Genomic DNA, 27,808 nt, shown 5'->3' on the forward strand with positions numbered 1-27,808 from the left:
CTCCTCCTCCGATCGGCTATGGAGGAGTCTCCGCGACCTCGTCGACTCCAATCCCGAGAACCGGGAGGCCGAGATTCAGCCTTCCGCTTCCTCTCGCGTTTGGAATCGGATCTTCCCGGTTTTCTGTTCTTTGTATCTATAATCCAATCTTTTGAGCTAAGAGAAAGAGTGAAGTATCCCTTCCTTGTTGATTCTCTGCAGTGTAGGATGGAATCGGAGCGTCGAAAGAGGTTGAGGGAAGGTTCGCAGCTTCTGATAAGAGGGTTCGACTCCATCTCTTCCTGTTTGTCCCATCTTTCCAGCACTCTAACGACCACGCGGCAGGTAAATTATGAATATTGCGTTTCTGGGAGGAATCGTTCTTCAGATGGAAATTCTATCATTTTCCCGATCTTTTTTACGTTAAATTTCTTACAGAAGAATACTTGTATGCTATTTAACAATTGAGACTCTTTAAAATATCTTACTGATTTGACATTCCGTTATATCTTTTTCTTCTGCTCCACTTGCAATTGGAGTTGATCCTCTCAACATGTACATCGAGTATTCCACCATTCAGCATCTTTCTCAACTCGAAAAGTCGTTACATTCCCTCTTCTTCCTCTTCTTGTGGAGTAGGTTTGTTGTTGATACATGAATAGTACTAGTATGTATTATCTTAGACTTTCATGATTCCTTAGTATAAGCGTAAGGGAAGAAAGATAATACTATGTCATATTATTTAAAAGTACAAGTTTTTTAGTCCTCTTGTTTCATATAAGATCATTTAACTCCAATTTCATCATGAGTCATCTTAGTTTCTTCATCAAATATTTTATCAAGATAAGATGTATGTGCCTCGAAACTCCTTTCGATTTTGACACTATGTAAGATGAGTCTGCTCCATGAGAATAAAAAATTCATGAAATGACATGATCTCACTCTTGTCTCTATAAGAATTTATGCCTTTGACCTCTGTCGAACAAAAGTTTTGTGTCTCTGCTCCATGTTTCATCTTTTGTGTCGACTTCATGCATGTGACTTGGATATTTCATTAAGTTCTACCCAAATTGCTCAACTCTTCGATTTGAATTGAGTTTATGGTGGCTCTCGCGACCACCATTCCATAGGTTAGCCCTTTATTAAATTTGATCTCTATATTGATTCTAAGTGTGTTTTCGTTTGGTGTTATCTTAGGTCACTCCCTTACATGATCTTATTATCTCATTATCTCATATAAGGTCATGTGATAACTCTTCACTGCTCGCTTGATCTATTGAGCTTTATAAAGTTATTATCTTGAGATACCCTTCCTCAACATATGCTAATCGTTGCACATGATTCTCTCTCTAGAGAACCATAGCTTATCTCTCCTGGATATATATTTCATTGGATTAACATTTCTCTTTGCATCCTTCCTTTGAATTTCAGATACCACCATCCCTTTATACTACTTCGCCTTGTTGAAAGAATTATGCATTATTTCGCCCCTACAAATGCCTTTACTATATCGTGACTCTTCACTAATATATCAACCCCCCCCCCCTCAAAATATTGTCTTGAGATACCCCTCCTCAACATATGTGAATCGTTGCATATGATTCTCCCTCTAAAGAACCATAACTTTTCCCTCCTGGATATATATTACATTGGATTAACATTTCTCGTTACATCCTTCCTTTGAAAGTTTCAGATATCACCATCCCTTTATACTAATTTGCATTGCTAAAAGAACTATATATTACTCCGCCCCCACAATTGCACTTACTATATTGTGACTCTTTGCTAATACAATAACCCCTACCCTTCCACTGCATTCCTCGAGGCTTAGTAATATGTTGAACTTACTATACACTTTAGCCTCATATAGAGGTATCTTTCCCATATCGAGGAAAAAGTTTTAATATTTTATGATGCTAAGTTTCGATCACGTTGGGATATCCACTGATAGTCCATCATTCACATATAAGTCTTTGCGTAAGTACCGAATCCTTTGAGTTAATAATTCCTCTCATATTTGTAAGCTTTGCATAACTCATTTAATCGTTGAGCAACCCATCTTATCTTTCTGCACAATTAAGTTTGGTTATCAACGTTGAGTTGTAACTCAAACTCAACCATCATAATCTTTATGTGCTACACGTTCTTCCCAGTTTACTTGTCTTTATGATGCCTCTTACGTGAAGGATTAACTATTTCTCTGAATACTAATCTTAGATATTCACTCATTTAAGTGATTGGCTATTCTCAATGTAGTCCTGTTTGATTTTTCGTATTTACATGCTAAGTATTTTTAAGTGTGTTCGTCTTACTTTGATATCATTTATTACGGACTTAACTGATTTTATGTGACACCATTATGCATTTGTTTGTAAATAGCCAATTTCCATGAAACCTCTTATAGTCAAACTAAGTTGTGCTCATACGTAGTAGATACGTAGATTTCTGTATGATAAGAGATACTGTCCACTAGTTTACTGAATACATCATTTTATGATGCATGAGTGATCAAAACATGAGAGAGAGAGAGCGAGAGAGAGAACGGCAAAGGGAAGGGGTGGACGACAACGGAGACGCGATCGGGGTAGTGCAGTAACGCCAGCTTGAGAGGAGGCCAGGAGTCTCTGTTGTCGGGGCACAAAGGGTCGAAGAAGGCCTCCACCATCCACCGACTGGCCCCATGCAGGAGCTCCGTTGCATGCGAACCCATCAATCTTGGCTGGGATTGGCTCCTGTGCTTCAACCTTCACATCGGAGAACAAGGAGCCAAGAAGGAAGAGAAAGCACCCCCATTGTTCGAGCAGCAGCACCAACCTTCCCCATGTCTGTCTCCCCTTGCTCTACTTCGATCTCTTTGTTGGTGGTGGAAGGCAGAACACTCCTTATATATATATATATATATATATATGGAGGAGAAAATTGAGAGCAAGGGAATGCTCAACAACGAGAAAAAGTCCATTTCTAACGTCCCTTTTGATCCATTTCTTTAGGATAAGATATTGATGTTCGGATCTCTTCAACTTATATATTTCGGTGAACTCAACAACTCTATTTGAGTTTGATTTTAAAGATAGATATTAACACACATGATCTGAGTTGTATTATTTTTTCGCTAAAAAAAAAAGAAATTTACTCCCTTCCAGTATTCAACAAAGTTCATCTGAGAGGAGCAGAAATGTATGTTCTTTGTACTATACCAAAAACCAATAGCTTGTGGATCTTCGAAATCACATATTCCAAAGTTGAGGCTGAGACGCTTTGGAGCTCATGGATCATTAAAAGCCAGTGGAGAGGAAAAACAAAACAACATGTAAATGTCACTTGTGTTTTCTAATTTAAAAAGCACTTCAACCGAAAATACAGTGGTGATACGTCCGTCCAAAGTGACGGGTTTGTTATTCAAAGCCTAATTATACGATATTATTAGTATCATGATTTTTTACTTAAAAATTTTATATTAAGATCTTTATAGTTTTAAAAATAAAATAAATAATTATATTTATCCTAATATCATTAGTTTCATTGATAAAAAATACAACACGTGACATGATCGATACAAAAATGATGAATAAAAAGATAATTTTAATATTTTTTTCAGTTTTAATAATTTTATTGATAAAAAAAGATAATTTTAATAAAATAAAAATATATTAAAATTATCTTTTTATTTATTATTTTTTATATCGATCTTATATGTGATATCGTGTTATATTTTTTTTTGTTGTAGTTGATAATAATACTATAACAAACGAGATTATTTATTTAATTTTTAATACTATAAGAATCATAATATATTTTTTTAAATATAAAGATCGTAATGTTAATATGATAATTTGTAATTAGCGACGATTCGGATAGGATGTGGTGGAGCTTTTGAAAACAAAGAACAAAAACAAACAGGGGTTTTGTTTTTAACACCATCTAAGCGTTGCCCTTTTAGAAACAAAGAAACAAAAACAAAAACACGCGAGAGGGCCCACAAATTAATGATCTCTTGTTCTCTAAAGATTAACAATAGAAACTACTGACTGAGAAAGAGGGTGCGAGAAGACGAGAGAATGGCAGCCGCTCTTTCTCTCAATGGTCCTGTCCTCTGCGGCAACCCATCGCCGAAGGGACCCGTGGCCGCCCGCCGGGCCGCGCGGCGGTGGCGGCGCAGCCGGTGGTGGGGGCCGGTGACCCTACCCCACCGGAGCTGCCCGGATCGCCGGCCGCCATCGGCTGGTTCGAGACCCGACGACTCTTCGGCCCCGTACGAGATGACGGTCGAGAGAGCGCTCAAGCTCCTCGGCGTGTCGGAAGGCGCCTCCTTCGACGACATCCTCCGCGCCAAGAACGCCGTTCTCACGTTGTGCAAGGACGACATGGAAGCCGCCGCTCAGGTTGGGTGCCCTCTCGTGCAAGGACGACATGGAATTTGATATCGGTGACAATTTAATGCAGAGGATAATGTGACGAGAAATGATTTATGTTCAAGGAAGAGGGTAGATTTGGTCATGGCGAAACAGTTTGCTTGTTAGGGTGGATTGGAGCCATAAATGGAGTCCATTATCTCTTGGTCGATGGTAGATGACAATTTAGACAATTCCTTGCAATTATAGTTTTCCTATTAGCTTCTAGTTGTGGGTATGATCTGCTTCATTGATTTACATGTCTCTTTGTAGGGTTTAAAAGGCTTAAGTGACAAGAAATGATTTATGTTCAAGGAAGAGGGTAGATTTGGTCATGGCGAAACAGTTTGCTTGTTAGGGTGGCTTAGACCCATAAATGGATTCCATTAGTCTCTTGGTATGTGGTAGATGACAATTTAGACAATTCCTTGCATTTATAGTTTGCCTTTTAGCTTCTAGTTGTAGGTATGATCGACTTCATTGATTTACATGTTTCTTTGTAGGGTTTAAAAGGCTTAAGTGACGAGAAATTATTTATGTTCAAGGAAGAGGGTAGATTTGGTCATGGTGAAACAGTTTGCTTGTTAGGGTGGACTGGACCCATAAATGGATTCCATTAGTCTCTCGGTCTGTCGTAGATGACAATTTAGACAATTCCTTGCATTTATAGTTTTCCTATTAGCTCCTAGTTGTGGGTATGACCAACTTCATTGATTTATATGATCGGTCTTTTTCATCTGCATGTCATCGATCCAATGGAGAACCTTAAGAGTACTTTTACCTTAATTCCATAATAGAAGCTTAATCCTACAGAACGACAGTTGCTCTTTAAGGTTTCATTGCAAATGATCCTGCACTTTTGTTCCTATGCCAATTGTTTTCTCCTGAAGTCATGTTATTTACTATGTTTCAGGTGGAAGCTGCATATGACATGTTGCTTATGCAGAGGTTGTCACAACGAAGAGCTGGCAAAGTTGCAAATGGTAACATCAGATATGCCGATATTAGACGTAAAAGAAGTACAGGAACAAGTGCTTTGCCAGAGTGGCTTCAGAAGACAGTCAAGAACATTCCTGTCTCTGTTGAATCTCCATCTACCAACAGTTTGGGCATACAGGCTGGTGTTTATGGGGCTTTGATGGTCCTCACATTTGTTAGTGGCTCCTCTCCTGCTTCAGCAGGGCCATATACTGGAGCTGATGTTCCTGGGCTAATATTAGCTACAAGTTTTGGAGCTTCCTTGTACTTTTTGTCAAAGAAGAGAATCAACCTTGGTAAGTAGCTGCTATATTCTGATTTTCCTATTTTATTTTAGTTAAGTGTCATGTTACATGTTTCTTACAAAGAAGAAGAGACAGACATGGGACATGAACATGACACAATATGGACATGGCAACACGACAATTTTTTTTTTTTTAAGGACATAGACATGACAAGGGCACATGTATTTTTTAATATATATGTGTATATAATATTCAATTAACATAAGTTTTATAGTATTTATATTTAAATTTTATAAACTCAACAATGTGAACAAATAAATATCATTATCACATAAGTTAAAGCAATTAAAATTATCTAAATTTACATATCCAAAATAAAAATTGAGTACGTCAAATAATATTTAACAATATTTAGATATAATTGATATATGTTTCCTTGTGACAGACAATCTCCATATATTTTTTTTCTTACGTGTGAGGGCCATGCGAGTGCAAAGTCGCACGCGAGTGTCCAACACATGTCGGACACGTCCACCAAAAGGACGTGTTCGTGCTTCTTAGGTTTCCAATGCAAAGAAACCATCTGGATAATGTTGCTTAAGATTTATGAGGATTATAGGAGTAAAGCCTTGAAGTGTAAGTGTCCCAAAGCTAGTAGAATGAAAGTGTGCATTATTGTTATCATATTTAGGAATAGGAGCTTAGGTATAATGGACAAAGACACAAAGGGCTTTGTTTATCTATATAAGACCTGTCACACAAGATATTGGAGAGAATATCTTGACACATACATAATGATAAGGGAGATGGATGGTCATCTTAAATTCTTCATGAGTGGCAGGCTGTAGATGCTCCTAGCAACAGAATAATAAACTATTACAGCCAGAAGGTCAACTGTTGAATGAGGGCCCTAAGAAACAAGATGAATGTTACAGAAATGAGGATATGATGATGGATATTTGGTGATTTTAAGATGAAAGTCTGATAATCTATGAAGCTAACGAAATTTAGCTTATTTAGGAAAGTGATGAATTGCCTTGGAAAGGCAAGGAGGGTAAATTGGGATAACTGTAAAAGGATTAAAATGGTTTTGATTGATTTGGAAAGTACATGTTTTCAATTGAATCATGACAGTTATGGTTTTGCAGCCAACTAAATATTCTGTATGTGCCATTCATTATAGAATGGTTCTAGATCAATAGTAGAACAAAGAACTCGCCATCTAGCAAAAATTTGGTTACATTTAGTTTACTCCGGCGAATATAAAGCAGACTGCATTAGCAAACCTTCAAGATACACTAAGACCATGTAATAGGTGGATGCTTAGGATGTCAACCTTTTATCCATGGTGATTTTCCTCTCTGTTAGATAGGTTGCCAATGCATTTGAAAATTTAAATCATGCTGGTCTTATGTTTATTGTTCGCCAGCATATTTCTTTTTTCCATTTCTAAATGCAAAGTAACTTGTAATAATGTATTACCTACCGAACCTCGTAGAAGGCTTTGGGTATCCAGGTGATGCCACTGATTATTTCGTTATACGCCTTTGTCAGCTTCTCATGGCAATTTTAAAGCTGCTGCATCTTCTGAATCTAGAAATGAGGTTTATGAAATTTTTGTTGCAGGAAAAGCAGCGGTAATCACTATCGGGGGCCTTGTGGTGGGCGCGGTAATTGGATCAGCAGTGGAACAATGGTTGCAGGTCGATATAGTTCCTTTCTACGGCATTCATTCACCAGCTGTGATTGTGACCGAATTCATTCTCTTCTCACAGTTGTTGGTATCTCTGTATCTAAGGTAGGTGCAAAAGATGCTTCTGTGCTTTGTGATATATGAATTTATGAATCAACGATCAAATGGCACTTGATAATTCAATCTGCCTTGCACAATTTTTCTGAGTTTATATTCATGACAAATGATTATTATACATCAATGATGATTATTGAAGATATTCAAAAAAGAATTTGAGTGGTTGTATCATATAGAAGACTTGTTTTGCATAAGAGATTGTACTTAACCAAGTTTATGGTGATTTAAATTAGTCATATCTTGATATAATTTTAGTTAATATAATTAAGGATCCATAACTACTAGACTCGTGTGGAAATAGAAATAACATCATAAAATCATTTTCAAAGAATTTTTTAGACTTTCGAAGCTTGCCTTAAAAGATTTTGATTCTATATGTGATTTGTTTTTGGGTGTTAATGTTGCTCATCTATTGGGTTAGTATTTTGTTGCATTGATGATGATTATAACTATTGATGATGGTATTAAATCATTTTTAATTACATATGTTGTAATGGAAATTTAAAGTAAAAATTTATTGGAGTGGTTTTTTGATTCAGTTGAGAATATGTATTGTTGTCTATCAAAATTTAACCATTACTAGTTATCGTAATCTAGGGATTTTTTTTTAATTGACTATGGAGATGTTTAAATTATAATTGATGTTAATACCTCTTAATAATGAAATCAAATATACTTTTGATCAAGATATGTAATACTGTATCATATTTCGAGGTTGGTTTGGTATGGTACGGTATCATGTACCGCTCGGTACACTAGGGGGTACCGAGTGATTTTAAATATTTCTTCTTCTTACTATAGCACTGTAGCAGTGGTATCGTCTTATAGCGGGTGGTCCGCGTATCGATATACACTGATACATATCGAGCGATAGTATTCGAAATTGCATACCATACTTTTGATAATATATATATTTATATATTTCAAACCAGCAATCCATTATCATAATTAGCGTTCGTTAAGTTGAATATTTTAGATAGCATATGGGTGGGTACATTATCAAAATATGTACTAGCACATAAACTATTTCCAACCTTTGTAAGCATAGTGGAAGTTCATGTTCTGTCCCACAAATCAACCTTTGTAGGAATTATTATCTAATTCCTTCTACTAAGAAAGAAGTCTTAACTCAAAAAGTGACACATAGTTACACCACTAATGGCATGAGAACTTCTAATTACTGTGGTATTCTTGAACTTGAGGATCTAAAGGTACCACTAACAAGTTTTTTCTTTTTTGTAAATTGAGGATGTAAATTGTGATATGTTTTTTGTTTTTTTTGTAAATTGAGAATATAAATTGTGATATGTTTTTTTGTTTTTCGTAGACATTCTGAGCGCGTGAATATTCATCGAAATAGGACAAGATTCATTAGTGTTGTTGCATGGGCATCGGAACAATGCATCTGTCGACGAAAACAAATCTGCGGGAGCTATGATTAATTCTTCCACCTTTAATATCTATAGTCAATTCGCTCCATCGTGATGCTTTTATCTACTTGTCTGAGACTACTTACTATCAAGTCTCCCAAAAACCTTATAAATCTACGAGTTATCTGCTTCAGGAATCCAATCTTTCTTCCTGACAAGATCGAGCTTACCATCAAACCCATGTATAGAGAAGAGGCGATCACTGTCCAAAATGAACTAATATATCTCATAAAATGAGTAGAGACACAAATCACAATCCACAAGGATGTGAGACAACAAAACGTGAGCACCAAGTAACAATACGCAGAAGAACCGTGGAGTATCGATATACTACTACTCGAGCCTAGGAATTTACAGAGGGAAAGGAACCTAGCTAGATATCCCTTCTGCAAAGCGGACATGATCCATGCCTGATGAGCCAAGCATCGATGCACGGCAAATGGAACATGTGGTGACAATGGGGTAATCTCCTCACTGTTTCTCCAACTTGCAAGTCCTGAAACCAAAATGTCAATGATCATTCAACCCATTGGCCGGATTGCAACAAGTTGCATCGACGGGAAACACTAACCTGTAGGCACACCGAGCAGCAGAGACTCTCCCCTGCAGCTTCAAGATTCTCGGCGGTGATGTTGGTCTTTGGGAGATTCTCCACCGTATCCATCGCCAGTCCTCCGGTACTATCGGTCGCAAAAAGATCGAAATTATCTATGGAAGGTAGATCGGCAGCACTCATCTGCACTCGAGCAACATCGAAGAACGAGATTAGCATCCATCGACATGGTCAGCTTCTGGATCGCTGCAGCTCGGTGAGGAGCAGGTACCTGACTCTGTACTGCGCTCTGCATCGCTGGGTCGACCTTTTCCCGGACAATTCTTCCGCTCAAGAGGCTACAGAGTATGTCGATCTGCATAAGACCCGGTCCGGTCAGTTGACGTGATGATTCGATGGTTCTACGACAAACCTCTCCGTAAAAGAACTCGAGACTCACCACATAGAGAAGGCTCCAAATTCCGGACTCCCTGGAGTTCCACAGATCGAGAGATGATTCGACAGCTTCGATAGCGAAAACCGCCCCGGAGATAGCTCCGATTCCAGCTCCTCGCAGTAAGCCGCTCTCGGTGGCTAGGCCGATGAGAGCTCCTGTGATCGCCCCTACCAGCGAACCAACTGCACACGCCATGAAGCCGAATTAAAAGATCTAAGACGTGGTAGGAGTAGATCGTGCGATGTTGAGGTTGAGAATACGAAGAAGCGTAGGAAAAAAAATACCAACCTACTGCAAAGACACAGGTGAGGGTGGCACAGATGACCCTTTCGATTATTTTAGAGGCCGTGCCCCGGTTGCTTCTGCTCTGACTCCCTCGCCTGGCAGAGGAAGAAGGAGACGAAGAAGAGAAGGAAGAAGATCGAAAGGATGAAGAAGGAGACCGAGAGAAGACATCCATGGCGTCCCGTTGCAGAGCAGCTCCTGAGGGATCTTGTGATATAGTGGTGGTGATAGGGAGGGGATGCTTAACGACTAAGAGAAAGAAGAGGAGGGAGGGGAAGGAGAGGAAGGTGAGGAGGAAAAAGGCGAGTCGAGCAATTAATGTTGTGACGTGTTCGTCGTTGACTCTATCGACCGTCCCGTCGCCTGCCGCTGTGCGAGTCGTAGTCGTCGTTTCTCAGACGCACCGAGTTGGTCAAACCACGCTTCCGAGTTGGACTTTCATCACAGTTTTTGAATGAATCAATGAATGCAACGCGATCCTAAATTTACTATTACAATTAAATTTTGACATCGAATTCGATTATTGGGCTCGGATGGGCCTCAAAGCCCGACAAACTGCGGCCCGAGCCCTTTTCTACAGCGAGGTAGGTGGCATAAGGGCATTAGGGGAATTACAACTTGTGGATCATGAAGGGATTTCTGATGACCATATGTGTAGTAACTTGAGAGACAACTTAGATATCACACGTGCTTTATATCTAGCAATCGATTCATCTTAGTTTCGTTTACTCTAAAAGATTCGCTTACATTCAAATATTTTGTATAGGATTGGATGGTACAAGAATTCATACGACACTATAAAGTAAAGCATCATATTTATCACATATGACTTTATATTAATGAGAGGATTTTTGAGCTTAGATGTTATTTTATAGGCTCAAGTAAATAACTGGTGGTGGTGTGGATATCAAGGATGTAACATGATTTATATATATATTATTTTTGGAGCATCTTATCATGTGATGTTTAAGCTCGGTGGGATGATTAGGTTGTATTGATAACATGTGAGTTTGTGATAAATTAGTGATATATACTTGATTAGGTTGATACACAATGGTGTTCCTTGACTATGGAGAATACAAGGGTATCACTTATGGTATGAAGGATGTAGCTGCAATTGATGATGTAGAGTGGTTTAGTGAATAGGTGAATGAGAGAGTTATATAGTAGCAATAGGATGAAGTATAGTGATGTTGAACAGGAATAATATTATAATAACGATCTAAAGGAGAATTATTGGTTGAGCTAGGGCACATAGAAGTATCATGAATCAGTCTTAAGGAAGTTTGTTGTACACCCATATGCACCCAATGATGGATAGATATGGTGGTGGCTCTCATCTCGGAAGGAAAAAATTAGATTTAACAAATATAACATGGTGTGACACATATCTTGTGAGTTAAAGGATCAAAACATCGAAAAAAATTATGTTCAAGAGAGTATCTAATGAAAATATACGGTTTAAATTTTAGTTCTAACTTGTATCATGTATATGGTTGAAGCTAGGGATATCATAAATAATCAAATATTTTTAATTTATGAAGCTTGTGAGGCTTCTAAAATAATTATTTAAATTATAACTAAAGTTATAGGTTTAAGGTGGGTATATAATTGATGAGATAGATAGTCATTTGAATGGGTGTTGATCAAAAACTAAAATGGCATATAGGCTTGGTGAAAGAGGGTGATGCTAGTTTTAACTAGGTGTAAGTTTTTTTTTTTTTTTTTTTTATGGAACCAACAAGCTAGAGTGTGTATGGTGGTGACTTAAGGTGTTATATATTATTGATTGAGAGGTAAGTTGTTAAGACTTGATATTTACATCCTTTATAAGAATAGATTGATTTAATGGTGGACTAAAAGAAGTTTTTTACAATCTTTCTAAAATAAGTAAAAATTTAAGAAATTTTATATTTATATTTGAGAGGATATATCTAATTGTAATTAGTAAAATAATATATACAAATAACATAAAATTTAAAAATATCAAAGGAAATAATTCATAAAAATAACATAAATAATTAGTGGAGGTAAGCTTTACTTACAAATAATATTGGATATCTAGTAAGCCCTTGGATTATTAGATCTTTTGGGTAAGACCCAATGAGATTAAATAGAGATTATTGAATATAGATCTATTAATCTAAGAGGCTTGGGTAATTAGAGAGAGGTCTAGTACCCAATAGGACAAGATCTATTAGGTTTAAGTGTCAAAACCTCTATAAATAAGAGGGGTCAAAAGGTGGCATATGTTAGTCTCCTCTTAGCCACCCTTCCTATTATCCTCCCTCTCCTCTCCTCCTTAGCCGACAACCCTAGTTTAGAGTATGTGGATAACAAAAAAGGCTAGCCTCTTCTTGATCATGGTACAACCTTATGGTGTGCATGGAGAGAAAGATTGTACAATGACTATGAGACTAGTTATCTTCATCATGTGGATGAATATATAGTACACCAGTTTATCTAGCTATCTCGATATTTTTCTCGAGTAACCTATGACTAGGAATATTTATGATTTGTGTTTATAGGCGAATTTATTTTATTATCATGATTTTATCATGATCCAATTTCTATTACATAGATCCAATGACATCATATGCAATAAACAACATAAAGTGAAATATATCAATAATAATAATAAGCAAAAAGATCGTGAAACATATCACATATGTCATCACTCATGTGAATGACTTGTATAGTACTTATGACTAACAATAAGGACTCAACGAGGATACGTGATATTATTAGTAGATTATAAATCTTCTTTCATTTCTTTTTAATCCATATTAGTTCTTCTTGTAGATCAACATCTTTTAGCTTTCGTATCCGATGCACTTATAGATAAGATAAAGACTTTCTCGACGATGTATTTGTAGATCAAATAAAGGTTTTCTGAATGACATTAAAAAAGTAAGTGTAAATTTAATCAATCGTTATTTAATTTGATATTAAAATTTTTTGTCTAATAATAGTATAATCATAATTTTTTATGCTTATACAATAAAAATAAAAAAAATTAAAAATATATAAAATTACTAAAATCAAAACTATGAAATGATATGATTTCAAGAGAATAAAATTATTTTACTTAATTGAGTAGAACTTGGCCAGCGTTAAGACTCGAATTCCACCACGTAATGAACGTGTAGTAAAGCCGGCCGTCCTCGATGTGTTCTTGCAGGAGCTAAAATTCGTCATTATTGATAAATAACACTATTGTTGCAAGATCACGATAAGAGAGGGATTATCTCATAATAAAAAGTGATTCAAAACAATTGATACATACTCTTCCCAACCACAACAACATTCCAAAGTTTTCTTTTGCAGAGACAATACATCTCCTGGCAACCCGTTTAAACGTTTCATGAGGTAATCTAATATCTGTTTTCTCAACCAAAAAAAAAAAAAAATCCAAATAAAAATGTTTGGCTTCTGCCTCTTTCATATTTTGGATGTAAAACATACGTATAGAATTGGGGAGTCAGCGAGTCATCTTATCCGTCTGCATCATGATGTGATCTAATATGTGTTTTCTCACAAAAAAAAACAAAAACAAAAACAAAACAAATCCAAACAACGTTTGGCTTCTGCTTCTTCTATATTTTGGATTATGCATGGAGTATTAAATCACTTGGGCTTTGCCCAACATCAACCAAAACACAGATGGCATATGAAGTATGAGGATGAGAGACTCGTTCTTTTGTGCTGTGAGAAGCTCCTCCATTCCTTTCTGGGTTGGACTTTTAATGCATCCATGTATATATATTATTATATTAAATGACAACAAGCCACCATGATCACCTAATCCAACATTATATATACACACACATATATAATTATAACTGATCCCCAATGATTATAAAATGTACTTTTACGTTTCGATCCTTTCATGTTTTTAATAAGGTATAATTGCCCTTCCAAATTTTAATGTATATGTATGCATATCCCTCCAATTTTAGTGGATATTACATTAATGAGAATTCTTGAATCCATACATTTCTTTCGATTTGAGAGGAATCTGAAACTGGTCAAACACTGTCCTTGCTTCCTGAAGATAGTTTCAGGGTCTGTGGATGGCCGAAACAAACATGATGGTCATGTTTTCTAAGGCTCGCGACAAGTTTTGTATCGGAGAAGAAGAACCTTCATTCTCCGCTTGGAAATTTCCAGGAAAAAGGGCATCGAGAGATTTGACTCTTAACAACACGAGACGACTCACGACCGGGAATTGCTTGTGGTCCGTGGAACAAAGCTAAGTCCGATCTCACAACAGATATCGACTGTTGGGAGTTACGATTAGCGAAGCAACACGTCATATTAATGTCTCGTACTCATGATGATGATAATATGTTAATATTTATTAGAATATTGAAATGATCGACTTGAGAGGGTTTACATACGCAAATATATTAAAAGCAGTTTCCTGTGTTGGCGCAAGCAGCGGGGGCCGTAAGAAGAAGAAGAAGAAGAAGAAGAGGAGCAAACGTAAGCGTAATTGCCTCTTTCGACTGCCGTTCTACCGGAAGGGGGACCCACTGATTCGATCAACCGCGAGCTTGCAAACAGCGAACAGCATCGTGACTTGGGCCCCGCCACAGATTTCACATGAGGGAGACACCGAGTTGCACCCGTTTTCTCACCGTGCTCAGTGGGTGGCGAAACCGAGCGGGTCCCGCAGGAGCCCGAGAATAACGCCCCCTCACGACTCCCCAGAACCCTCGGGCTTGGCGGCCGGGAATTTGACCTACGCGAGGCGAGCACTACCCACGCGTCTTCTCCACGCATCTCTCTCGCTCGATCTCCCGTCGTTGAGTTTTATCGCTCCTCCTCCTCCACTTTATATATACCCTCGCCCTCGCCGTCTCCTGTGCTCCCAATTCCTCGGCATTAACCGCATCTTTACACAAATATCTGGCAATGGCGGGGGTTTTCCTCGCACGCTCCGCCTCTCGCCTCTCCTCCTCCTCCTCCGCGCTCTCCCGGTCCGCTTGCCTCCTCCCCTCGCTCTCCTCTTCCTCTCCCGCTCCGCCGCCCTCGAACCCTAGCCCCCGTTCTGCTACCACCTTTCCGCCGCCAGCTCGCCATCTTGCCGATTTACGGTCTCCGATCAGCCACCGCGCCCTCGTCCGCTCCTCCGCCGCCGTCGCCGACCGATTTGAACGCCGGTTCGCCACCATGGGTATCCTTCTCCCTCCGGGGTTTTCCTTTCCACACCGGTCTTGATCCGGATCCGATCTGATCTTCTTGGTTTTTTCGGAATTGTGTAGCCTCGAAGAACTCGTACGAGAGCATCTTGACGACGCTTTCGAAGCCGGGAGGTGGGGAATTTGGGAAGTACTACTGCTTGCCGGCGCTAACTGACCCCAGGATCGGTAAGGACTTCGGTTGCTCGCAGTGGGTTTTCGATGTTTTCTAGTGTTACTGAAATGATGATGATCATTGTGGTCGTCGTGGTTGTTTAGATCGGCTGCCGTACTCGATAAGGATTCTTTTGGAGTCGGCAATTCGGAACTGTGATGAGTTCCAGGTGACTGGGAAGGACGTGGAAAAGATCTTGGACTGGGCGAACACCTCGCCTAAGCAAGTTGAGATTCCCTTCAAGCCTGCTCGTGTTCTCCTTCAGGTAATTCTTCTCCCCGTGATTTCCATTTTGATTTTGGAAAATTTTTCTTAAATTTGAAGTTGCGCCTAATCTTGGTAATGATTTGTAAAGTAACTTGTTGTTTTTTGTTCAACCTATTATGTCAATTTTTATTTGTGACTATGGGGGAGGGTGTTTTCTTCTAATGAAAGAAGTCAAAGTTTCCAATATATTTTATTTTTTATTTGTATGGAGAGTGGTAATCGAACAAATAAGAAAAAACAATTTAATATGCTTGTCGATGGCCTGCACCATTTAGCTTTCTGATTCTCTATTGACACAATATGTCCTGAGACGACTGATCATAGTGGACTAACCGATAGGACCTTTTAAATACAAATATAGAGCTTATTTAGGAAAAAACAAATATTTTATTGTTTTACATTTGTTTAGGTGATCTGTCTCGCATGTGTAACTGGAGAAATAGTTTATTATTAGAGGTTTTTGATATTTACACGTAAAAATGCACTTGGTAATCATCCTAAATATCTAAATCAAGAGCACTTGTAGCATGTGGCTACTTGATTTGGAAGTTATAATATTTCTCTTTTCTTTATTTAGGCATCTCTAATTTATTGAATATATGGATGATCATTTAGGTTTCTCAATAATATAATAAATCCATATACAATTTAAGAAAATTTCAATTGTAAACTATAGATGACATCGGGAATAACTCTCTGATTAAATGGCAATGCATTGTGATAGAGACAGGGTGCTAGATAGCAGGTAATATTCTTTGTTTGTGTCCAATGCCTTTCAGATTATACTTTTCTCTTTATTCTAGAAAAGGCGAACATTATTTTGTCTTCTCCCATGTCGTCTTAGAACTATATATAGCTTTGATTGGAAGTAAAATTTAGAAAATTTATCATAAACTTCTCCTTTTCATTGCAAACCTTTGTTCAACATAATGCGACATCCATGAAAGTTAACTAAGCTGTTAAATATTCTTTTTTGTGCTACTAATAGTGAAAATTTCTTTGGCTTTTGAATGTTTGTTAGGATTTCACTGGTGTTCCAGCTGTTGTTGATCTTGCATGCATGCGAGATGCTATGAAGAATCTTGGGAGTGATCCAAATAAAATCAACCCCTTGGTAAGAGCTTTAAAATTGTAGTTATATCATTCTTTCTGTTATTTAAATTTGTCTTCAACTATACTTGTATATATCTTTTTGGAGGTAAATCTTCATCAGTTTTTCTTGTCTTTATAGCCAAAATTCCTTTAGAACTTATACATCCAATTTCGTACCACTGAGTTTTTTTCTTTTATTGATTGACTAAACTTATATATGTAGCCAAATAATTAAGTAAAGGATATGATATATGGTGCTCTTTTGACATGATATATTTTAGTTTATGATTAAAAAATCAAGCAAACATTGTAATTTAGTGGATTAGTGGAGTACCTAACATTTTCTTGATCAATTGTAATTGAAGGGATTGAAGGAGCTGGTAATCTTTTGGTTATGGAGCTTCCATACAAATGATTTTGTGATCATTTGCTGCAACTCTCTAGGCACCCTTATGTATTTGATACATTTGATCTTTAATTTTTTACTCTGTCATTCTGTCAATGTAATTGCTAGGCTAAAAACCTTGTGAAAGCATGTTCAAAATTTACATTGGTTAAACTTTTGGATTTTGACTATTGTTCCACTTGTTTTATAAGACAATATGAAATAAGAAAAAGGGAAAACGATCCATTTTGAATGTCAGAACTCTTGAATGTCGATATTTTTTCACATCCATTAGTGTTTCTTATTTTGAATAAATCATTAGACTTCAAATTTATCATGCAGGTACCTGTGGACCTTGTTATTGATCACTCGGTGCAGGTTGATGTGGCAAGATCACAAAATGCAGTGCAGGCAAATATGGAACTTGAATTTCATCGTAACAAGGAAAGATTTGGTTTTCTCAAGTGGGGTTCGAATGCTTTCAGTAACATGCTTGTGGTTCCACCAGGATCTGGCATTGTCCATCAGGTAATCTTCTTGATTATGAAAAAATGATGATGCTGGCTCAGTAGTTTTACATTATTTCCCTATAAATATCTTGATTTTTTCACTCATATTTGTTTTGAGTTCTAAGGTGCCTTTTGTAGGTGAATTTAGAATATCTTGGTCGTGTTGTTTTCAACAACGGGGGACTGCTTTACCCTGATAGTGTGGTTGGGACTGATTCTCATACAACCATGATAGATGGGTTAGGTGTTGCTGGCTGGGGTGTTGGTGGAATTGAGGCAGAAGCCGCAATGCTTGGCCAGGTAAGTCTATTTTATTGGCAGTGTCAAATTTTGAGATCTTCATCTGCTTGCATTTTTGTTCCACTTGCCTGGAACATGTCATGGAGCACAATTCCTTTGCTTCACTCCTTGTTTGTTCTAATTTTACAATATAATGCTTTGGTTCCTTTGGATACATAGTGATCTGATGTGTCTATCTGTAGCTACTGAATTTGCTAAAATGTTCCACAATGTGACTTTCTTAATTTCACTACTTGATGGACTGCCTGAGATCAATGATCAGTTAGAAACATCTTATGTTTAACACTTAAGCTATTTCACTACTTGAGGGAGAGAGATCATTGTCAACGACTTTATGTGGCACCAGGTGAGATAATTCTACTTACAATATCGAACATAAATAACATCTGTAGGCCTTGATAAATTTGACGGGTGTAATAAGTTAATTTGCGACTGTGTGTATTGGCATTATTGATTCCTATTTCTCTGACTGAAATCTACATGCTTATAAGTTGCAACTATGATTTATTTACAGGTGTGCATTATACAAGAATCATTAACTCTACAAAGTTTGTTAATTTATTCTTGTCCTTTCTCCTACTGCAGCCGATGAGCATGGTACTGCCTGGAGTTGTTGGTTTCAAACTAGGTGGAAAATTGAGGAATGGTGTGACCGCTACAGACTTGGTTCTGACTGTGACCCAGATGCTTCGGAAGCATGGAGTCGTTGGGAAGTTTGTTGAGTTTTATGGTATATGATTTAACGTGCCTCAAAAGTTTTACCTTTTTGGGGTTATTGATTTTCAATTTTTTTCTTCAACATTTCAAGGGTGTAATTATCACTCTCTCTTTCTCTCTCTATATGCACACACATATATACATGTATATCCTACATTGTCCTTGTTAAATTGTGTTATAATATCTTTATACAGGAGAAGGCATGAGTGAACTTTCTTTAGCAGATCGTGCCACTATTGCAAATATGTCCCCTGAGTATGGAGCAACTATGGGTTTCTTCCCAGTTGACCATGTCACACTCCAGTATTTGAAACTGACTGGAAGAAGTGATGAGACTGTAATTTTCCGTTATTATATATAATTGTTGTTATGAGAAATTTTATAAATGCACTCTAACTGGGTAATTCCCTACTCAACTGTTAGGTGGCCATGATAGAAACATACTTACGAGCCAATAAAATGTTTGTTGACTACAGTCAGGTAACCTGCTCTTGACCAAATGATGACTACATGAAAATGTTGCTTATTTTGATGTTAGTTATCTGGTTGATAATTCCTAACAGCCACAAACTGAAAGAGTATACTCATCTTATTTGGAGTTGAATCTGGAAGATGTAGAACCATGCATATCAGGACCTAAAAGGTAAGTAACCTTGGACACAAATTGAAGCCTTTGACTAGCTTGCAATTTTGAAGTGCTGGCTGAATACATTCATATCCTGTGCTTTAGCTTCTGAAATAATCTAATATGCAGGCCTCATGATCGAGTCCCTTTGAAGGGAATGAAATCAGATTGGCAGACTTGTTTGGACAACAAAGTTGGCTTCAAGGTACTCAGTGTAGTGTCCTTTATCGTGCATTTTTCAGTGATGCAGTGTAAAATTAGTTCAGATGTTAATGAATATTGTCATGCTGAAAAAGGAACTACCAAATAAATAGCTTATTCATTTTTGTTGTCTTCAGTGCTTCCAATTTTCACCTATGCACCTTTAGTTATCACCAGTGCTTCCAGTCTTCTATTTCCTAGTACCTAAAATTGTTTATTTCCTTGTGTTTCCAGTAGCATTTCCTAAGTTCTCAATAGATGTTTCACCATCAACTTTTTTGGCTTCATTTTCTTGTGTTTTCATTAATATTTCACCATTAATATATGCACACATTCAGCTAAACCCTTTCTATTATGAGTAGGAATTTGGAACTCTCTGATTGTCAAAAAAGGAACTAATGATGAGGAAAGGGAGAATTTGCAAGAGTCCCACAATAAGCTAATGCTTCCAGTTCTTCTAAATATTAATTTCTTTCTGTTCTAGGTAATTAGCTTTTCTCAGTAAAATGGGATTGTTCCCATGTGTTAATTGTCATGCACATATCTAACTTCTGCTAACTTCTGCACATCAGTAAATGAGACATCTCTATAATCATTTATGTTACTGTTAGGCATCGCTAATTGGCTAGCGACTTTGCTAGGACCAATAGGGCTGATCATTTTTGGAGGGCTATCTGGGCCCTACCCTTGTTTTGACTACCTCTGATTGTAACGGCATTGGCCATATCAGATTGATCTAGTAATATAGTTTTGATATTTTGAAAAAAAAAAGTTACTGCTAGGCTTATGTTTACTAGCTGAATAAGAACAACAAAGAAAAGGGTGCTATATAAGCATAACCTAAGTACCTGGCCATGTTGTTCTGGCCATACCATTCGGTGGGGAATCCTTTCTTTGGCAACACAGATATGAAAAATCAAAATTTTGTTCACTATAAAAATGAGGCACATAACAAAAATAATTTTTTTGTTAGAAAATGTCTCTCATGAAAACTAGTTTTGCCTGTACCTGGGCATCTGTCTGGCAGTTTCCCATATGTCACTAATCTCATTTGTACATATCAATTTAAATTATCAGATATTGCAAAATATTCCCTTTGGCAATTGTGCTTTGTATATAAAAGCAAGAATACATGTAAAATGATATTGCAGGTTAACTGCATCTTGCATGTTTTACAATAAGATTTGCTTTATAGTTGTTCCAACAATCCATATGTTTTTTTGTAGGGTTTTGCTGTGCCAAAAGAATCACAGAACAAAATTGCAGAATTTTCTTTCCGTGGTACACCTGCCCAGATTAAGCATGGTGATGTTGTGATTGCTGCAATTACCAGTTGCACGAACACATCAAATCCTAGTGTAATGCTTGGAGCTGCTTTGGTTGCAAAGAAGGCTTGTGAGCTGGGTCTTGAGGTTAACTATGATGCTTTAGCATTTGCATAATGCATACCTCTTTTATTTCTCCTTTTCTAACATTTCAGTTATTAGACAAAAAATTCAATTTTGTCATCCTATTGTGTTCAGGACTGTCACGAGCAACTGTGTCATAATATCATAAACAATTACCTTCTATGAATGAAGTCATTAGCTGCAAGGAAAAGATAACTATAATATGCTAATATCACTAGTAATCACCTTTCAATTCTTTGATATCACTATCTGATATTTGTTGACAAAGAGGGTACATTTTACTAATGACTTTCTTAAAGTACATACTGTTCTCTTCTGTTTAAGCATATCAGGCATACTTCTCTTTCATGATGAACAAAAAGCTATGTATTTGTATCGAACCCAGTGCTGATATTACATAATGCAATTTGTCTGTGGCTGCAATTGGTGAAGGATTTCTTCTTCGCCTTGACCAGTATCTTAGAAAGTTAATATGCCTGATAACATACTTTTCTCTTTTTTTTCTTTTCTGATGCAGGAATGTAGGTAGTATTTACTTTTATTGTTATAATTAAATGTATCTCCACTGTTTATTGAATACTGCAGCATGCCCATGATATACCATACGGCCATAAATGCTATATATCTGATTCAACTGAATTGGATTTGACTGTACCAAGTCTAATTTCTAGCAGAGTTGATGTCTTGTGCGTATTTTTACCCGCATTTGTACAACTAGTGAAGCATCTATGTCCTTAAGATTAATATTCAATAATCAATACTTATGCCCATCAAAATGACACGTTGTATGGCAGCTGCTTAGTCGAGTAAATTGCAATTAAAATTTGAAGTAGGTTATGTATATTAGAAAGTAATTCAATCAACAGCTTCAACATGTTTAATCTGTAGTTGATACAGTTCAGATACCCACATGCCAATACTTGATTCCCTTTGTCTAATATTCTTCTCATTCAAATCAGGTGAAACCATGGATTAAGACTAGTCTTGCTCCAGGTTCTGGAGTTGTGACTAAATACCTGGAGAAGAGGTAGCTTTAAAGATTGTAGCAGCAGTACTTATAATTTTAAGCTTCTCTGTTATTTCAAAACTTAAACCTGGAATGTTTATTTCAGTGGTCTGCAGAAGTACTTGGACCAGCTGGGTTTCAATATAGTTGGATATGGGTGCACTACCTGCATTGGAAATTCTGGTGAGCTGGATGAAGCAGTATCAGCTGCCATATCTGAGAATGGTAATGTTTTTAATTTCTTCAGGTTAGTACATTCTTTTGTTCTCTTAAAAAATGAAGTTTGAAGTTGGTGTTGTACTTCCAGACATAGTTGCTGCTGCTGTGTTGTCTGGGAATAGGAACTTTGAGGGGCGTGTACATCCTTTGACCAGAGCAAATTATCTTGCATCACCTCCCCTTGTGGTAGCTTATGCTCTTGCTGGCACGGTATGCATCAATGGTCTTGATCTGCCACTTTCTTATCTGTATTTTCTGTAAAAGCAGTAGTCGAAATTCTGTCATATTTTCTGTTATTTCACGTTAATATTACTTGGAAAAGAACTTACTAATGAAAAGTAATGTTTAATGATGGAAATTAATAGTTCCAAGACAGCATACTGTTACTTCTAAATCTGAAATTGATGGAAGAACCTGGTCATTATTATAAGTCATGAAAAGGTGATGGCCTTGAGGTATTATGTTTAATAGAAAGCTTGAGAAGTACGAGGATATAATTTTCCTTGATGGTCTGGGCATAGTTTGCAGTTATCTGTCAGCTAGTTCACTTTTACGATGTACTTAACTTGCCTAACTGTCTAGCATTTATGTCATCTTTTCATGTTACATTCTTATGTTGACCACTCTGGAAAACTCTGAGTTCTTACTAAAGACAGAAATTAATTCAGATCATAAACTTCCAACCAACTTTTAGCACCAAATTGAAAAAAAAATCTAAATATGTGTTCCTCTTGAAAGGAAAATTATTTGTTAAGATGCCGAATAATTAATATGTGGTCCTTTCAACCTGTCTTTTAGAGGAACCTCTAGTCTTATGACACAGTTGATCCGTACTTGTTAGTTATTATATTTAGAATGTATACAACATCAGCAAAGACATGCTAAATTTCATGAAGACCAAATCAAATATGGATTTAACCGTTTAACAAGAATCATCTTTCAGGTTGACATTGACTTTGAAAAAGAACCTATAGGGACCTCGAAGGATGGAAAGAAGGTTTACTTCAAGGATATTTGGCCCTTGAATGAAGAGATAGCAGATGTGAGATATTCCTTGTGTGTTCCCTATTTTTATTATTATTAGAAGGCCTGGTTCAAACTTGTTTTCTTTGTTTCTCTAGGTTGTACAATCTAGTGTGCTTCCAGACATGTTTAAGGAAACATACAAGGCAATAACCAAAGGGAATCCCATGTGGAACCAGCTGTCAGTGCCATCTAGTACTCTCTACACATGGGATCCTACATCAACATACATTCATGAACCTCCTTATTTCAAGGACATGACGATGTCACCCCCCGGTCCACATCCTGTGAAAGATGCTTATTGCTTGCTGAACTTCGGTGACAGTATCACAACAGATCACATTTCACCTGCCGGAAGCATTCACAAGGACAGTCCAGCTGCCAAGTACTTGATGGAGCGTGGTGTTTCTCCGAAAGACTTCAACTCATACGGGAGTCGCCGAGGAAATGATGAGGTTATGGCAAGGGGAACATTTGCAAACATTCGCCTCGTTAACAAGTTCTTGAAAGGAGAAGTTGGTCCCAAAACCATTCACGTTCCCTCTGGCGAGAAACTTTCTGCATTTGACGCTGCCACGGTTAGTTACTTCAGAACCGCTCATAGCTTGTGTACTACTTCATGTAGGAGCTGCACTACATAGACTTGTTCTTGTCAAAATCAAGTAGAGTATGTTTCACTTAACTAATATTTTTCACTTTGTTTGCAGAGATACAAAAGCGAGGGGCATGATACTATCGTATTGGCAGGTGAAGAATATGGAAGTGGAAGTTCTCGTGACTGGGCCGCAAAGGGCCCGATGCTACAGGTTACTTCTCTAGGTCTTAGTTATTAGTATCATCTGGTAATATTTTCCCCATGATATTAATATTTCCTGGAACACTGTCATGATTGCAGGGTGTCAAAGCAGTGATAGCGAAAAGCTTTGAGAGAATTCACCGTAGCAACCTTGTCGGCATGGGAATTATCCCCTTGTGTTTCAAGCCTGGGGAAGACGCAGAGACCCTCGGCTTGACAGGTCATGAACGTTACACCATCCACCTACCAAGCAATGTGAGTGATATCAAACCCGGACAGGATGTCACAGTGACGACAGATACTGGCAAGTCATTCACATGCACGGTTCGCTTTGACACTGAGGTACAAATATAAGTTCCATTGGTTCTTTTAATCTTATGCTTTTTTATGTTGTAAATTGTAGTTATTGATATGCTTCCTGTTGGTGCAGGTGGAGCTAGCATACTACAACCACGGTGGAATTCTGCCATACGTCATTAGGAGCTTGATCAAAGCCAATAATTAATTTTGAGCACGGATCGACAAGGAGCCGTTCCTGTATAACATCGTCTTTTCATTTTTATTTATCGGGTTTAAAATATTTCATTGTGTGCGTTTGGGCACAGGCATTGTGAAATCGGTCTTGGGTTTTTTCCATCAAACCGGCCCAAGAAATAAAAAGGGCACCACCACCTGATAACCCTCAAGAGATTTTTATCACATTAAGTGCTTCAGCACATGATGATGGCTCGTCGATGATGATAGGAAATTTATTTGCTGGACTGATCAAATCAAGTTGCTATGTTGAGCCATTACTTTCCGTCAAGTCGTCTTGATCCATATGTGTGGCTCTCAACTTTTTAAGGTTAAAGGACTGCTGGTTGTTTTTAATATGCATCATAATTTTCACCATCCTTTTCTTTGTGGTTACCACCAGCTGATCAAACCGTCCATGTGAATCCGACGGTAACAAATGATGCGATAAAGACAAGACGGTGTTCAGTTTGATTAGTTTTCTTTAATTGGTATTCGACACGCAACCTTGTAACTACCCCTCTCGCTCGATGGCTACCATCTGATCCTCTCTATCTCTCTCTCTCTCTCTCTCCATTCTGCTTCGTCCTCTGCTCTCCGGTCTTACTGCGCGTGGTGGCCTCGTTAACGCGTCCGTCAGATGTTCTTCACTCAACATGCGGCTGCCCTCGACGATTTCCAATCGATGGCCAGCAACCGTGGTGCATCGGCGTCGGAGGACGATAACTTTTTGACTTCCTCATGGACGAGGCTGCTCTCTGTGCCTTTGACGAGTCATCCGTGATTCCGCTATTGATGCCAAGTGAGAGCGGTCGGCGGACGACCGATATATAATGCATTCCGTCAAGCAGGCCAAGCATAGGACGTAGCAGCCGGCTGCCGGAGGAGCTTGCCGACTTCCAGGCAAGGAAGTCGAAGAAACCAGTCGCTGCTACCCACTTCCACTTCCAAGGTAAACGCTTATGCAGGGATTATTCATTTGTATAGATTAACATCGACCACATTCAAATTGCTGCTGACATACATATATAACAGAGGCGTCGTTGATTTCAAGTGTTTAGATTAAAGATAATTCTTGTTTTGTGAATGATTTCGATATGGTTTAGATGCTGCTAAACCATATCGAAGAACTGCTTGAGATAAGCTACATGAATGAAGCAAATAAGGTGTAATTACCAACAACTGCTACCTTAATGATCAGATTGTTTAGGTTTGAATTCCTTCCAGTCATCTAATTTACAAAGTATTCAATTCCCTACAACTGTACTACAAGAAAAGCTGACATACGATGGAAACAGCTTGTGTCAGCATCCCAACATAACTCTTATCGTGGATACTTCTGTGCTTCACTATCAGATAAATGCGACCATCATATTTCCTCTCCAATTTATGTTGCTACCTAACTGAGGCACTATAATAACAGTGCGGGAAAGCCCGATGCATACAAAAAATGATTTTGGATGACCCCACTCACTCTTTATCTCCTTCGTTTGGTGGCATATCCAACCACCGTTGTCAATTTCATTGTCTCCTTATATTTAAAGCGACGTTACGATGAAATTACAGCATTCATTCATTCATTCTCTCTCTTTATTCCAAGTTTTCACAGTTTTACAAGCAACCGATCGGCTACAGTAATCAGATTTCATCTCTCTTGATCCCTCTGTAATTGACACTGTAGCCAATAAATTTCATCAAGAAGATTGCTCCATAGTGGGTGGAGCACTGGGTTGAAATGGAGAGATTCCGCAGCCGGTTTGGACCAGATACAATGGCAGACCAGTGGAGACGTCATTTGGTGGGCCCCTTTGATGACACTCCAACTTTGTTCAGCAGGAAGAAAACGACGTGAGATGGAGAAGATGAAGCCAAGGCTTATAAAGCTGAAAGGAAGTAGAAGCGCACAAGGCATGTAGAGGAAGGATCACAACTCCACTTCAGATCGGTAGATTGCAACACCAGTTTCCGAGATTCTTCAATATAGTATTTGTCTACATACATGTTACGGTAAAGAGAGAACCGCAGCAGGGCCAAGGAAAAGAAGCGGCATGGAGACGGCAAAGACCGGTGCACAGAAGAAGCCTGCCATCTTCCGAAAGAAGGCATCAGCTCCACCACCGCCTCCGCCGCCGCTGTGGGCGCCGTCGGCGGCTAGAAGACCGATCAAGGTGAGGAGTTCCACGAGGGACGAGATCGACCGGTACTGGCGGATGAGAAGAATGATCGAGGAGGACCACCTCCTCTTCGCGCAGAAGGCGGCGGCCAGGATCAGGGCCAAGGCTCTCAAGGCGAGGCCTTCCCGCTTCTTGATTGGGTTGATTTATGGCACCAAAAGCTGTTTTCGTTGGACCTTGCCGCCGCCATGATGAAATTGTGCTGTGCAGGAGGAAGACCATCGACGATTCGAGGAGCTGCTGCAGAAGATGATGGATGAAGAGGAGGAACAGACGGGCGGCGGCGGAAACAAGGAGCTACCGATAGGAATCAAGGACTGGTGGGCTTGAAACCACTCACCTCCGCTTTGTCTTCTTTTCTAAAGACAATCAAGCAAAGCATTTAGGATGTTGACTTTGTGGCTGCATGAACAGTGAACATGATTCCATCCTTTTTCTTGAGACTCCCTTTACTCCACCAAGCCAAAAAAGTGAAGAGACGATCGAAAGATACATATCATCATCTGGTTTCTGACTCTACTAATTCTTAGATCACCACTCGACTGCAGGTGGACCAGAAGCAAGTATGCGTATCTGAACCAGCCGACGATCGTATCCACGGGGGAGACCGCGGCACCAAAGCGACCTGCTTTTGTACCTCTCCCCGGCCATGGAGCACTGCTGTGCCACATCATTCGGAGTTCACTAGACGCGCGAGCTCAGATGATGGCGGCCGAGACCGACACGCCCGGCGTTAATCCTCCTCTCTAACAAACGCATATAAATATGCATTTGGGACATCAAACAATTGCTCATGTGATGGTGTATGCTTTGCACAGAAGATTCAGTTTGCTAATTGTGTGTCTATAATGCTTTAATAAGTCTTTTCTTTTGTGTGGTTTGATCACATTTCATTACTGACGTGTCGGTGGATGGTTTCATCATTACGTTACTGACATATGGTGGAAGAGACGTTAAAAGTAAAAAATACTTTTGTAAACTATTCATTGCCAGAAAACACTTCCAAATTTCAAGCGACTTTGCAGCAGCCTCGACCAAGACCTGTCGTATTCATCTTTGGATAGCTCGTGCAAGCCAAAGAACAGAAAACAAAAACACGAGCGATAC

General features: G+C 38.4%; 3 protein-coding genes across 5 annotated transcripts; 2 read left to right on the forward strand and 1 right to left on the reverse strand.

Annotated features, from left to right (window-relative positions):
* The first annotated feature begins 4,002 nt into the window (after positions 1-4,002).
* Positions 4,003-8,860, forward strand: LOC135627685 (protein CHAPERONE-LIKE PROTEIN OF POR1, chloroplastic-like). Of its 2 annotated transcripts, XM_065133856.1 has the most exons (4): positions 4,003-4,361; positions 5,284-5,644; positions 7,220-7,391; positions 8,731-8,860. In XM_065133856.1, the coding sequence occupies exons 1-4, from the start codon at positions 4,038-4,040 to the stop codon at positions 8,843-8,845; spliced, it is 972 nt and encodes a 323-aa protein (XP_064989928.1). In that variant the 5' UTR covers positions 4,003-4,037; the 3' UTR covers positions 8,846-8,860. The 2 variants fall into 2 exon arrangements, with proteins under 2 accessions (XP_064989928.1, XP_064989929.1); XM_065133857.1 differs by lacking the exon at positions 8,731-8,860 and having other exon boundaries at positions 4,005-4,361; positions 7,220-7,469.
* Positions 8,861-9,036: 176 nt separating this feature from the next.
* Positions 9,037-10,370, reverse strand: LOC135627686 (NEP1-interacting protein 2-like). Its single transcript, XM_065133858.1, has 5 exons — positions 10,111-10,370; positions 9,826-10,004; positions 9,658-9,741; positions 9,405-9,569; positions 9,037-9,329 (listed from the first exon to the last, which is right to left on the reverse strand). Exons 1-5 carry the CDS (start codon positions 10,280-10,282, stop codon positions 9,207-9,209), a joined length of 723 nt encoding a protein of 240 aa, XP_064989930.1. The 5' UTR covers positions 10,283-10,370; the 3' UTR covers positions 9,037-9,206.
* A 4,461-nt stretch (positions 10,371-14,831) lies between these two features.
* LOC103970121 (aconitate hydratase, cytoplasmic-like) lies at positions 14,832-27,594 on the forward strand. 2 transcript variants are annotated; one of them, XM_065133860.1, is made up of 23 exons: positions 14,832-15,286; positions 15,375-15,479; positions 15,570-15,730; positions 16,754-16,846; positions 17,552-17,737; positions 17,857-18,018; positions 18,604-18,748; positions 18,930-19,072; positions 19,159-19,215; positions 19,299-19,378; positions 19,490-19,565; positions 20,788-20,973; positions 21,930-21,997; positions 22,083-22,201; positions 22,284-22,405; positions 23,139-23,237; positions 23,317-23,796; positions 23,926-24,024; positions 24,114-24,356; positions 24,445-25,479; positions 26,137-26,815; positions 26,912-27,021; positions 27,250-27,594. In XM_065133860.1, exons 1-20 carry the CDS (start codon positions 15,025-15,027, stop codon positions 24,517-24,519), a joined length of 2,961 nt encoding a protein of 986 aa, XP_064989932.1. In that variant the 5' UTR covers positions 14,832-15,024; the 3' UTR covers positions 24,520-25,479; positions 26,137-26,815; positions 26,912-27,021; positions 27,250-27,594. The 2 variants fall into 2 exon arrangements, with proteins under 2 accessions (XP_064989932.1, XP_064989931.1); XM_065133859.1 differs by having other exon boundaries at positions 26,209-26,815.
* Positions 27,595-27,808: the final 214 nt, after the last annotated feature.

The sequence above is a fragment of the Musa acuminata genome, chromosome BXJ2-11, assembly GCF_036884655.1.
Source record: "Musa acuminata AAA Group cultivar baxijiao chromosome BXJ2-11, Cavendish_Baxijiao_AAA, whole genome shotgun sequence".
In the NCBI taxonomy this organism is placed as follows: domain Eukaryota; kingdom Viridiplantae; phylum Streptophyta; class Magnoliopsida; order Zingiberales; family Musaceae; genus Musa; species Musa acuminata.

Excerpts from the sequence above, each read along its gene's own strand:
- LOC135627685 (XM_065133856.1), top strand. The coding sequence starts at position 4,038 with ATGGCAGCCGCTCTTTCTCTCAATGGTCCTGTCCTCTGCGGCAACCCA. Across the intron at positions 4,362-5,283 it reads ACATGGAAGCCGCCGCTCAG|GTGGAAGCTGCATATGACAT; the intron begins GTTGGGTGCCCT and ends ACTATGTTTCAG. Across the intron at positions 5,645-7,219 it reads AAAGAAGAGAATCAACCTTG|GAAAAGCAGCGGTAATCACT; the intron begins GTAAGTAGCTGC and ends TTTTTGTTGCAG.
- LOC135627686 (XM_065133858.1), bottom strand. The coding sequence starts at position 10,282 with ATGGATGTCTTCTCTCGGTCTCCTTCTTCATCCTTTCGATCTTCTTCC. Across the intron at positions 10,005-10,110 it reads CACCTGTGTCTTTGCAGTAG|TTGGTTCGCTGGTAGGGGCG; the intron begins GTTGGTATTTTT and ends TGGCGTGTGCAG. Across the intron at positions 9,742-9,825 it reads TTTGGAGCCTTCTCTATGTG|ATCGACATACTCTGTAGCCT; the intron begins GTGAGTCTCGAG and ends GGTCTTATGCAG.
- LOC103970121 (XM_065133860.1), top strand. The coding sequence starts at position 15,025 with ATGGCGGGGGTTTTCCTCGCACGCTCCGCCTCTCGCCTCTCCTCCTCC. Across the intron at positions 17,738-17,856 it reads GATCTGGCATTGTCCATCAG|GTGAATTTAGAATATCTTGG; the intron begins GTAATCTTCTTG and ends TGCCTTTTGTAG. Across the intron at positions 19,566-20,787 it reads ACAACAAAGTTGGCTTCAAG|GGTTTTGCTGTGCCAAAAGA; the intron begins GTACTCAGTGTA and ends GTTTTTTTGTAG.